Source organism: Parus major, unplaced genomic scaffold (genome assembly GCF_001522545.3).
Source record: "Parus major isolate Abel unplaced genomic scaffold, Parus_major1.1 Scaffold276, whole genome shotgun sequence".
Lineage (NCBI taxonomy): Eukaryota > Metazoa > Chordata > Aves > Passeriformes > Paridae > Parus > Parus major.
In genome coordinates this window covers 62,898-74,316 of record NW_015379268.1, presented here as the reverse complement: position 1 = coordinate 74,316, position 11,419 = coordinate 62,898, and the positions used below count along the sequence as shown (strand labels likewise).

The 11,419-nt window shown below is 69.4% G+C and overlaps 2 protein-coding genes and 1 non-coding gene across 7 annotated transcripts in view; 2 read left to right on the top strand and 1 right to left on the bottom strand.

Annotated features, from left to right (window-relative positions):
* Window positions 1-1,077, top strand: part of DPYSL5 (dihydropyrimidinase like 5) — a 13,210-nt gene extending 12,133 nt beyond the window's left edge. For both annotated transcript variants that reach the window (XM_015615822.3, XM_015615823.3), the window contains exon 12: window positions 889-1,077. In XM_015615822.3, the coding sequence (XP_015471308.1) occupies window positions 889-999 (111 nt within the window). In that variant the 3' untranslated portion in view covers window positions 1,000-1,077. The remainder of the gene's footprint in view (window positions 1-888) is intronic.
* A 2,214-nt stretch (window positions 1,078-3,291) lies between these two features.
* Window positions 3,292-10,675, top strand: MAPRE3 (microtubule associated protein RP/EB family member 3). Of its 4 annotated transcripts, XM_015615848.3 has the most exons (8): window positions 4,686-4,755; window positions 5,224-5,376; window positions 7,848-7,975; window positions 8,063-8,208; window positions 8,366-8,567; window positions 9,144-9,295; window positions 9,443-9,595; window positions 9,829-10,675. In XM_015615848.3, the coding sequence occupies exons 2-8, from the start codon at window positions 5,369-5,371 to the stop codon at window positions 9,895-9,897; spliced, it is 858 nt and encodes a 285-aa protein (XP_015471334.1). In that variant the 5' UTR covers window positions 4,686-4,755; window positions 5,224-5,368; the 3' UTR covers window positions 9,898-10,675. The 4 variants fall into 4 exon arrangements, with proteins under 4 accessions (XP_015471336.1, XP_015471334.1, XP_015471335.1 ...); XM_015615850.3 differs by lacking the exons at window positions 4,686-4,755; window positions 5,224-5,376 and adding an exon at window positions 3,292-3,390; XM_015615849.3 differs by lacking the exon at window positions 4,686-4,755 and having other exon boundaries at window positions 5,092-5,376; window positions 8,366-8,522.
* Window positions 10,676-11,065: 390 nt separating this feature from the next.
* Window positions 11,066-11,229, bottom strand: LOC117243768. The gene has a single exon (XR_004495660.1). It is a non-coding gene; the product is annotated as a U1 spliceosomal RNA (small nuclear RNA).
* Between the last annotated feature and the right edge of the window lie 190 nt (window positions 11,230-11,419).

Here is an 11,419-nt window from a genome sequence, read left to right as displayed (position 1 = left end):
GTCTGTGTCAGTGACAGGGGCACTGGGGGTCTGTGTCAGTGGGGAGCACTGGGGGTCTGTGTCAGTGACAGGGGCACTGGGGGTCTGTCTGTGTCAGTGACAGGGGCACTGGGGGTCTGTGTCAGTGTCAGGGGCACTGGGGGTCTGTCTGTGTCAGTGACAGGGGCACTGGGGGTCTGTGTCAGTGACAGGGGCACTGGGGGTCTGTCTGTGTCAATGGGGGGCACTGGGGGTCTGTGTCAGTGACAGGGGCACTGGGGGTCTGTCTGTGCCAGAGGGGGGCACTGGGGGTCTGTGTCAGTGACAGGGGCACTGGGGGTCTGTCTGTGTCAGAGGGGGCACTGGGGGCTGTGCAGGGAAGGATGGAGCCCCGCGCACCGGGCAGCCCCCTCCCCGCGCTGCGCCAGGGCCGGGGGCAGCTGCTCGGTGCTCTGGGGGCCCGGGGCGCTCTGTCCCTCGAGGGCAGGGTGTGAGCACCGGGGGATCGAGAATGTCAGAGCCGGCACAAGGCTGCGAGAGGCGCCGGTCAGGGCTGCCCCAGGGGCAGCGCAGCCGCGTGGGAGAGGGGGCACGGAGCTCCCCCAGTGCCGGGGGGACACAGAGCTCCCCCAGTGCCGAGGACACAGAGCTCCCCCAGTGCCGAGGACACAGAGCTCCCCCAGTGCCAGCAGTGCTGAGGGACACACGGAGCTCCCCCAGTGCCGGGGGGACACAGAGCTCCCCCAGTGCCAGGGGTCACACGGAGCTCCCCCAGTGCCGGGGGGACACAGAGCTCCCCCAGTGCCAGGGGTCACACGGAGCTCCCCCGGTGCCAGCGGTGCCAGGGGGTCATGGGGCTGTGCCCAGCTACCCCGTCCTGACGCTGGCGGCCGTCCGTGTGTCCGGCAGGTTCTCAGATCGATGACCACGTTCCAAAACGAGCCTCGGCCCGGATTCTCGCTCCCCCCGGGGGCCGGTCGAGCGGCATCTGGTAGAGCCGGGGACCTGTCCCCCAACTGAGGAGCAGGCGCCGCCCCCAGCGCCTCCGGACCCCGGCTCCGGCGGGGCTCCCCTCGCCGCGGGGGCCCTGCCCGGCCCCCGTCCTGCCGGCGGGGCCGTGCCGGCGGTGGGGCCGTGCGCGGGGGCCGGGGGCCGCGGAGGACCGGGGGGCAGCGGGTGCCCCCCCCGGCCCTTTTCTGTTTGCACGTTGGATTTGGATCAGTGAATTTTTGACTTGTTTGTGCATCACGTGGAAATACTCTGAAGTGGTTTGTGTCACTAGCGTAGGGGAGACGCAGGGACCCCCCCTTTCTGCCCCAGCCTGCCCCATCCCTGACCCCCAACACCCACCACCATCCTGATCCCCATTCCTGCTCCACTCCATCGCCATCCCCCCGTTCCTGCCCCCATCCCTGGTGCTGTCCTGCCCTCCCTGAAGCCAGTCACCATCCCTGGCCTCCATCTCCCCTGCTGTTCTCCCCAGCTCCATCTGCACTCCCCCATTTCCACCCTGCACCTGCATCTCCATCCCCGAGCCCCTCCAGCCCAGACCCCCATTCCCATCTCCCCCATCCTGTACCTGATCTCCATCCCTGAGCCATCACCAGCCCCCATCCCTCACCCACATTTCTGCTCCCCCGTCCCTATCCCTGCACCCCCGTCCCCACACACCCCCTTCCTCCCCACCGTGAGCTCCTACAGCCCCACAGGGAGAAGTGTCACACCTGGGTCACACCTGTGTCCCACCTGCAGGGGCCCAGCGGGGTGTTTGCACACACGTGTGCACAGGTGAGCCCCTGGGCAGGTGTCACACAGCTGCACACGCGTGTGCCAGTGTCCCACCGCTGTGACACCTGTGGCAGGCCCTGCCAGCTCCCCAGCCCTGCTGCCCGCAGGGGTCCGTGTGTGTGTGCTCCCCCCCAAAGTCCCTCTCCCCCCTGGTGCTATCGGGGGCTGTCCCAGCCCCTCGCCCCTTCCTGGCCCCCCGTGTCCCCTGTGCCCTCCCCTGTAGGTCCCTGTAGGTGTTTGGGGGCCGGCGGGCACCTGGCGGGGGTCCCGTGTCCCCCCGGGTGGTCCCCACGGCCAGTTTAGGAACATGCCGTCCGTTGTTTGCTCATTAAAGACCGTTCACAGCGCCTGGCCTGCACCTCATTGGGGTCTGGGGGTCCCGGGGCTCTGGGACGGGCCTTGGGGACAGCGCTCAGGACCCCACGGTCACAGCACCCGGGGGAGAGCACGTCCCAGGAGAGGAGGTGAAAGAGCCGTGACATGGGGACACAGCGGGGACATGAGGGGACACAGGGACACACAGGAGATATGTGGGGACATGGGCAGACATTCATGGGGACACAGGGGGGACATGAGGGGACACAGGGACACACAGGAGATACGTGGGGACATGGGCAGACATTCATGGGGACACAGGGAGGACATGTGTGGGGGGACATGAATGGACATGTGGGAACATGAGGGAACATGGGACATGCATGAAGATTTGGGGACGTGTGTGGGTACGTGGGACATGCAGGAGGACACAAGTGGGACGTGTGGGGACACGGTAAGACAAGGGGGGGTGACAAAGCTGGCCCTGTCGCCGGGTGGACACCTCTGCTCAGATGCACAAACACAGGTGGGTGCAGGGGGGTCTCGAGCAGGCTCTGGGGTCTCTCAGGTGTGTCACAAGGGCTCTGGGTGTCCCCGGGTTACAGGAGGTGTCCCGGGATAATTCGGGGCTCAGGGGTCTCTGAGATAGAGCTCACAATGGTACCCAAGGGTCCCGAGGGGATCTCAGGAGGGTCTCTGGGGGTGTCCCAGAGGGGACCCTGCTGTGCTTCCAGGAGTGCTGGGGGGCTCTGAGGAGATCCCGAGGGAAGCCCTGAAGAATCCCAAAGGGATTGGAAGAGGATGGAGAGGTCCCAGAGTGATCCCGGGGGAGGCTCGGGGGTTCTTAGAGGGGTCTTGAAGGATCACAGAACGATCCCGGGGAGGGTCCCCGAGGGGTCTGGGGGTGTTTGTGGGGGTGTTTGGGGAGGATCCCCGAGAGGCCCGGGGGGGTGCAGAAGCCGCCTCCCGCCACCAGGGGGCGCTGGTCGGGCCCGTTGCCATGGCGACGGGGGGCTCGGCCATGTCTGTTGTCATGGCGAGAGGGGCGTGGCCAGGCGCGTTGCCATGGCAGCAGGAGGGGCGTGGTCAGACCTGTGACGCGCTGGAAGGGGCGTGGCCATGCCATGTCAGCATTCAAAATGGGCGTGGTCGGGTCCGTTGCCATGGCAGCGGGGGCGGGGCTGTTGGCACCGCCCGCGGGGGGGGCGGCGCAGGCGCAGTCGGTCCGTGCGGTTCCGGCCCGGTCCCGGTCCCGGTCCCGGAGCAGCGGAGCGGGGGGAGTGGAGCGGCGGCGGCCGCGGCCGAGCGGTAAGTGCGGCGAGACCGCCCGGGGGCAAGGAAGGGAGCGGGCAGCGCTACCGTCATCACCCGCATCCCCGTACCGGCCGCCGCCGCCCGGCAGGACCGGCCGGGGGGGCCGCGGGGCCTTCGGGGACGGAGTGGCGGGGCCGGGCCGGCAGCGGGGCTGGAGAAGCGAGGCCATAGGGGCGAGGGGCCTCCGGAGATTGAGCGTCCGGAGGAGAGAGAGGGGCCGGTTCGTCCGGTAATGCCGGGGATGGAGCGGTCGGAGCGGGGCCGCGAACGGGTCAGGGCTGAGCGGGGAGGCCGAGCGGTCCCGCGGGGCCGGTGGCGGCGAGGCCCGGCCTGACTCAGCGGCGGCCGCTCCTGCGTCCCGACCGCGGCTCCCGCGGGACCGCGGGCACGGCACGGTGCGCTCCCGGTACGGAACGGCCCCAGCATGGCACGGCACCGGTATGGCACGCTGTAGTTTCGGCTCCGGCACCGCGCAGCACCGGCCCGGCCATCGCCTCCGGTACCGGCCATCGTCGGCGCCCGGCCATCACCCGGGGGCCTCCGGTCTCGGGGGGTCCTGCGGGACCCGGGCCGCCGCGGCTCGAGCACCGCCGGTGCGCCGGTCCCGTCCCACGGGTGCCGCTGTGGGTGATGCTCCCGGGATGCCGCCGTGGCGGTCCGGAGCGGCGGCAGGTGGCTGTCACCGTGACACACCGAGCGTGACGCGCTCTCGGTCCTCGGACTCATGGCGGCACGGCGGCGGCGGCGGTGTCACCGGTACAGTGGTGTCACCGGTAAGGTGACGGTGTCACTGACGCGTGCGTGTCGGGATGGGGCCGGGGCCCTTCTCCGCGCTCCCCCTCCATTCCCGGGATATCCAATCCCATCTCCTGCCGGGGATCTTCCCGAGCGGGTCCTCCCGCCGCGGTCGAGCACACAGAGCGGCTCTGACACTCCGCACGGTGACTGGGGTGCTGGGGATGTCGCGGACCCTTACGGTGCGTCCCGTCACGGGTGTGGGGACACTCTGGGGACAGCCCTGCCCGGCGGCATGTCACAGGCGCGCTGTCCCGGCCGGGGATGCGAGCGTGTCCCCCACCCAGCCCGACTCTGCCAGCTCGGCTCATCCCGCGGCATTAATATTTCAGGAGCGGGGGGAGGGCTCCGCTCTGCACATGCTCCCGCCGCTGTACCGAGTTATTTAGGTTAGCGGGAGCCGAGCGGGCGGGGGGATTTGGGCGGTCGGGCACTCGCTCTGCGCCCCGAGCATCGCCGCCGGGAGCCGCCAGCTCCCGGTGCGTGTACGGCCGGTTTGCCTCGCCGCGGGCCGGGACGGGCGCTGCCACCGGGAAACAGGGAAGGGTCCTGGGGCCGGAGCCGGTACGGAGCTGGGGATGGGGCCGGTGGGAAGCTGGGCGCTGCCCGCCCCCGGCAAAACCACCTGTGCCCACGGCAGCGCGGGCTGTGGCGCGGGGCTGCTCTGCTCGGGGTGGGGGGAAGTGGCTCTGGGGGGCGCCTGGGGGGGACGTGGGCGAGCGGCCCTCGCTGTTAGCCCCCGGGCCACCGTGCCCGCTGCCAGATCTCGGCAGCCCCGTGGCGGCTCCGCACGGCGCTCGGCCCCCGCCGGGCTGTCTGCCACCCCCCTCGCGTGTTTGTCACTTGAGAAGCCACCGGGACGGCTCCCAAAATAGAACCCGCCAGTCGCAGCAGCCCAGTTCGCACCGGCACCGCGGTGCTGCTGGGCCGGCACCGACGCGCTGCTCAGTTCCCGGTGCCCGCCGTCGGTGCCGCCCTCGGCCGCCGCGCTGGCACCTCACGGCCTCACTCTGCTCCCGTTTGTTTGGGCAGAGCGGCCGGGGGGGCTGCACCGTGGGACCGGGCCCGGACGACCTCTGCGTGCGCCCCGGCAGCGCCGCGGGACGGGCACGGACGCACGCCCGGGGCTTCGGTCACCGTCGGGCCGTGATTAGCAGCTCCTGCCCGGACAATTAAAATGCAGCGGTAAGCGTCCCCCGCCTGGCCGGGCGCCCGGCAACAACCCCTCTCCTCACGGCCTGCCGGGAATCCGGGCTGAATTCTTATTTTCGTTAGTTCTTTTGGCGAGAGCCGGCGGCAAACCGGCCGGGCCGGAGGCTCCCGGCCCTGGGCGCGTCCATCGCCCGGCGTCGGGGCGGCAGTGGGTCGGAGGATGCCGCAGGCCCCGGCTGCCCTGTCATTACACCGGGGCGTGCTCGGCGCTGCGCCGGGGGCTTGGAAGGCGTTTGGGAGGGTGGGGACGGACCGGGTGGCACCGATCGGCGTCCCCGCACCGCGATCGGGACACGCGGGTGCCTGGCGGGGTCAGGGTTCTCCCGGTGGGTCAAGGTGCTCCCGGCGGGATCAGGGTTCTCTCCGCGTGTCGGGGTTTTCCGTGTGGATCAGGGTGTTCCCCGCGGGTCAGGGTTCGCCCCCGGGCTCTCAGGCGTGCCGGCGTGTGCGGGGGTCGAGGTCCGGCTGGAGCGGGGACACAGTTCATCTCGGCGGGGAACCTGGGGGTGCCTGCCCGGTCCCCCAGGAGCGCACACGGACAGGATGCCGCAGAGCCCTGGGCGTCTGTGCCGGGTTCCAGGGGCGTCCCCCGCTCAGCCAGGGCTCGCCGCGGCCCCACGGCGAGCCGTGGGCTCCTGCTTCGGCTCTGCCGGCAGCCGTCCCGGGCATTCGGGGAAGGGCCGGCCGTGGCAGGGGGGTGTCAGCTGCTCCTCGCCGGGGCGGGCAGGCAGCCCGTGCCCCGTGCCCCCGCTGCCGCCCCCGCTGCAGCCCGTGCCCCGGTACCCGGCAGCCGCGGCACCGCAGTGCGCGTGGCTCTGGCTCAGCGCCGCGCATGACTCAGCTCCGCTGCCGGAGCCAGGGGAGGGGGGGAAGATGGGGAGAGCCCTGCGGGGGGACCCCTGCCCGCACCCCAGTGCCGCGATGCCGCCAAACGGGCGCGGGACGGGCTTCGGCTCTCGCCGGTGCCGGGAGCGGGTCGGTGCGCATCTCGCCGTGCCGGGGGCGGCGGCGGCGCGGGGGCCTCGGTTCCAGCTGCTGCGGTGGTGGCTAAAAATACCGGCCCCCCCCGCGGCTGCGTGCGGTAGCACGGCGGGGTGGGACGGGGGTCCCGGGGGTCCCGGCCGCGGCAGGGGACGGATCGGCTCAGCTGCCGGGGGGGTTCAAGCGGCCCCAGCCGTGCGACATCGCCGGTGCTGAGTCACCGTGGTGCTGTACCCGAGAGTGGGGGGACTGCGGCCACCGGGACCTTTTGCCCCCGCAAACGGGCCCTGGGGAGAGACAGCACCCCGGGGTGGCAGCGCCCCGCAGGCCCCCAGCACTGCGAGCCCAGGGCGCAGATGTGCGCTGGGAGCGTCCCCCCTCATTCCCCCGGGCTGTGGATCGGGAGGGGGGGCTAGGGGGGCTGCACCCTCCCCTCAGCCCCCGCCTGGCAGCTGGCCCGAGCCCGCAGCCCCCCTCGCCGAAGAGGGAAGCGGATTAACGCCGCCGCTGCCGCCGCTGGTGTGCGGGGGGGCCGCGGGGGCACCGGGACCCCCACTCCCGGGAAGGGGCAGCAGGGCCGGTCGCTGCACTGAAGCATTTTGTGCAGGACAGCGAGACTGGGGCTCGGTGCCCCCCTCTCTGCAGTGGGGCTCCCTGTGCTCTGCCATGCTGGGACTGCAGCCAGGGGGTCCTGGAGCCCCCAGCCATCTGGGCACAGGCCGCCTGCCGGCAGATGTTGCCCCTCTAAGCCCTGATCTAATGGACCCCGATCCCGATCCCGGCCCCGGCAGATTAGGCAGCACCGGGGGCCGGAGAGGGGGGCCCTAAGCTGCTTATGGGCAGAAGCCCCCGGGAGCCCCGTGGGCTCACACAGGGCAGCAGCCCCTCGGTGCAGGGGCAGTGCCCTCGGCAGTGCTTGCATCCCTTTAGCAATGCCTGTGTCCTGGGACCCCTTCCTCATGAGCCACATCCTGCACTGTATCCCCATCTCACTCCCAGTAGTACCCCAAACCCAGCTCCCCTGGGAACCCCGTTCAGGGCAGGGGTCCACCTGGCTGGGTGGGCCACAATGGGGGTTCTGGGGGCCCCTCATGCCTCCATGCCATACCTCGGGGTGCAGCTGGAGTGGGGGGTCCCACAGGTTGCACCATGGCAGCCTGGCCCCGCTGTCCCTTGGTGTTGGAGCACAGTTGGGATGGGCACCCTGGGTGCCTGTGCCCCCAGTGCTGGAGTCTGGGTGGGATGGACACCCCAGATCCCAGTGCCCCCAGTGTTGGAGTCTGGGTGGGATGGACACCCCGGATCCCAGTGCCCCCAGTGTCAGAGTCTGGGTGGGATGGACACCCCGGATCCCAGTGCCCCCAGTGTTGGAGTCTGGGTGGGATGGACACCCCGGATCCCAGTGTCCCTGGTGCGGGGTTGGGGTGCCCCGGGGTGCTGGTGTGACCCCTGTCTCTTGGCAGCTGGGGCATGGCCGTCAATGTGTACTCAACATCGGTGACCAGCGAGAACCTGAGCCGCCATGACATGCTGGCCTGGGTCAACGACTCCCTGCAGCTCAACTACACCAAGATCGAGCAGCTTTGCTCAGGTGGGCTTGTGGGGCGGTGTAGGGGACACGGGGGGAGTGGTCAGGGTGCCCCCAGCCCCCCTTGACCGCGGCGTGGGCCCGGCACAGGGGCTGCATATTGCCAGTTCATGGACATGCTGTTCCCCGGCTGCGTGCACCTGCGCAAGGTGAAGTTCCAGGCCAAGCTGGAGCACGAGTACATCCACAACTTCAAGGTGCTGCAGGCCGCCTTCAAGAAGATGGGAGTGGACAAAGTAGGTCCATGGGGACAGCAGGGGCTGCCCTGTGGGATTCTATTTCTGCCGGGGTCCGTGCTGTTGTGTGCCGTGGTGTCCCCACCGTGCCCGTGTCCCCGCTGTGCCGGGGGCCGGCTGGGAGCGCTGCCCTGCCAGCCCCTCCTTGTCCCCCCAGATCATCGCGGTGGAGCGGCTGGTGAAGGGCAAGTTCCAGGACAATTTTGAGTTCATCCAGTGGTTCAAGAAATTCTTTGACGCCAACTACGATGGGAAGGAGTACAACCCGCTGCTGGCGCGGCAGGGCCAGGACGTCGCGCCCCCCCCTAACCCAGGTGATCACATCTACAACAAACCCAAGAAACCCATTGGCACTGCAGGTAATGTCCGGGGCCCCCCAGCGAGCGCTGCCCCCCGCCCTCTGCACCCCGTGGCGTGCTGGTCATGGCCAGGCGTCCCCCTGACCCCTGCCTGCGCCCCGCTCTGCTGCCTGCCTGCCTGCGACCGGGGGGACTGGGCGGGTCTGCAGGGACACCGAGACGGCGGAGGAGCAGGGATCCTGGCTGCCTCCATCTGCCTGCTCAGCCTGGGCTGGGGGCGATTTGTCACCCCAGCCCCGCTGGCTGCCACCCCCCCGTGCCGTGCCACCACCGTGCAGCTCCCATGGGCACTGGGGGCTCCCCGTGCTGGCCCAGTGAGAGTTGTCAAGGTCTGGGACCTCCTCAGATCCCATGCTGAACCCCAGACGAGCCACGAGCACCCTTGGAGGGCTGGGGGCGAGATTTGCCAGGGGAAACTGAGGCAGGGGGGAGGCTGGAGTTGGGAGAGCCTGTGGCTCTGCACAGGGTGTCTGCCTGCCCTTGCTGCCCACTGCTGCCCCCACACAACGTAGGGGGGTCCCTGCTGGCAGCCCCCCCCAGCCAGCATTAACCCGTTGGTCCCCGTGTGCTGTCAAGTCCCCCAGAGGACCTCCCCCACGGGCCCCAAGAACACCCCGAACCCAGCCCGCCTCGGCAACGTGCCCAGCGGCATCCTACGGAAAAACTCGCCCGCCGCCCGCAACGGCGGCACCGAGGCTGACGCACAGATCCTGGAGCTCAACCAGCAGGTAGGGGCTCCCTGCCAGGGGACTGGGGGGCACCGCAGGGTTGGGGGCGACCGAAGGCTTCAGCCAGGTAGGGGGTCCCAGCCAGGGGGCTGGGGTGCGCTGTGGAACTGGGAGGCTGAAGGTTTCGGCCGTTTCCCTCTCCCACAGCTGATGGACCTGAAGCTGACAGTGGATGGGCTGGAGAAGGAGCGGGATTTCTACTTCAGCAAACTGCGGGACATTGAGCTCATCTGCCAGGAGCACGAGAACGAGAACAGCCCCATCATCACCGGCATCGTCAGCGTCCTCTATGCCACGGAGGTGAGGCCGGGCACCTCGGGATGCCCCTGCAGCCCATGTCCCTGTCCCGCTCTCTGGAACTTCCCTGGGAGAGGACAGGGACTCCCTTCTCCCCCAGTTGCTCTTGGCCTCGTTCACTCTGTGGTTGCCAGGACGGGGTTGGGCTTTGTCAAAGGCCTCCTGCCACGCCAGGTGGAGGTTGGTGTGCCCACCCGTGCCACCCCTGTGCCAATGGCTGCCATCTTTCCCCCCAGGAGGGCTTCGCCCCACCAGAGGACGACGAGCTGGAGGAGCAGCCGCCAGAGGACCAGGACGAGTACTAGCCCCGGCCCGCGCCCGCGCCCCCCGCGCCGCCCCCACCATAGACATGTGAGGTCTGAGCCCGCGCCTCGCCCTGCACTGTCACACGCCATCGCGGTCTCCGGCAGCTCCAGGGGGAAGCCACCATCTCCATAACCAGCCGACATCCCTTGGGCGAGGAGCGCGGCTGCGCTGGGGGCCGGGGCTGGGGACGGGCTCCGGCCCCACGCTGGGGCCTGGCCCGCGCCACCCCCTCCCCATATTTATTTCTGTTGTCCCCCTGGTGTGAGCGAGTGCCGCGTCCGCCCTGGTGTCCTGCCTGCCCACAGTGAGCGTGAGAAGGAACAGCGAGTCCTCAGGGGCTGGCCCGGGGTGCCGTGTGCTGCTCACCTTGCTGGGACCCCCAGGGCCCCAGGACCCCTGTGGCAGAGTGAGTGCCGGCCTGGCAGCCTGTAGGAGTGGGAGGCCACGGAACAGAGGAGAGAGATGTTGGTTCAGGTTTCTGGGAAGATGAAAAGGAAACCCCAGCCCAGTGCGGCCATGGCAGCGGGGGGCACCTGCAGCCACGGGGGTCCCGGAGAGGGAGCCTGTCCTCACCATGGCATGGAATGGCAGTGGGCCCTCTCCTCTCGGCCGTGGCCCCCAAGGAGCCGGGGTTGGGGTGGGTCACCGCAAGGGCTCGCAGCGCCCGCCCGCCCTGGCTGCCGTGTCCCTGTCGCATCGCTTGTCTGGTCCATCACACCGGTCGCAACGCTGCATCTGTGTTCGGTTTTATTTAAATAAACTCGTGTGGTAACACCGCGTCCTGCCCGTGCTGGGGGACACTGCAGGGTCCTGGGGGCTCCTCTGTGCTCACAGACCCTCCACAGGAGAGTGGGAGGCTGGAGTCGAGCTGGGTGGAGGCTGTGGGAGCACAGCGTGTGAGGAGGGCCGGTTTGAGAAACTGAGTGACCAGTTTCTTCCGAGGTTAATTTGGGCTATAAAAGCACGGAGCTGCCTCAGCACCTGCTCCTGCCTCGGCCCGGGCGGGATTGTGCGGAGCGCCGAACGGCACCAGCCGTCATTCAACGGTGCAGAAATGGACCTTGAAAGCTGCGGAGCCTCTACGGGATGAGGAGCAGGGAGAGCAAAGCTTCTTCTCGTTCTTCGGAGTAAACGCGAAGGTTTTGATCTATTTTTAACCGCTTTGATCAGGGGAGAGCGCGAACGCAGTCCCCCACTACCACAAATTATGCAGTCGAGTTTCCCGCATTTGGGGAAATCGCAGGGGTCAGCACACCCGGAGTGCAAGGGATGAGCCTCGCCCTGGGAAAACCACCTGCCTGATCATGGTGTCTCCCCTGCCAGGTAAGTATGCCCAACCCCGCCCCACGCCCAACCGCCCTGCCCGCCCCACGCCTCCCCAACACACGCCCACCCCGAGCCCGGCCCCGCACCCAACCGGCCCCGCGCTGCGGCCCGGCCCGCACGGCCCGGCCCGCGCAGCGCCCGCGGACGCGCGAGGGCAGCGCGGGCTTTTTGCGGGCCGTGTCCCGGCATGCCGCG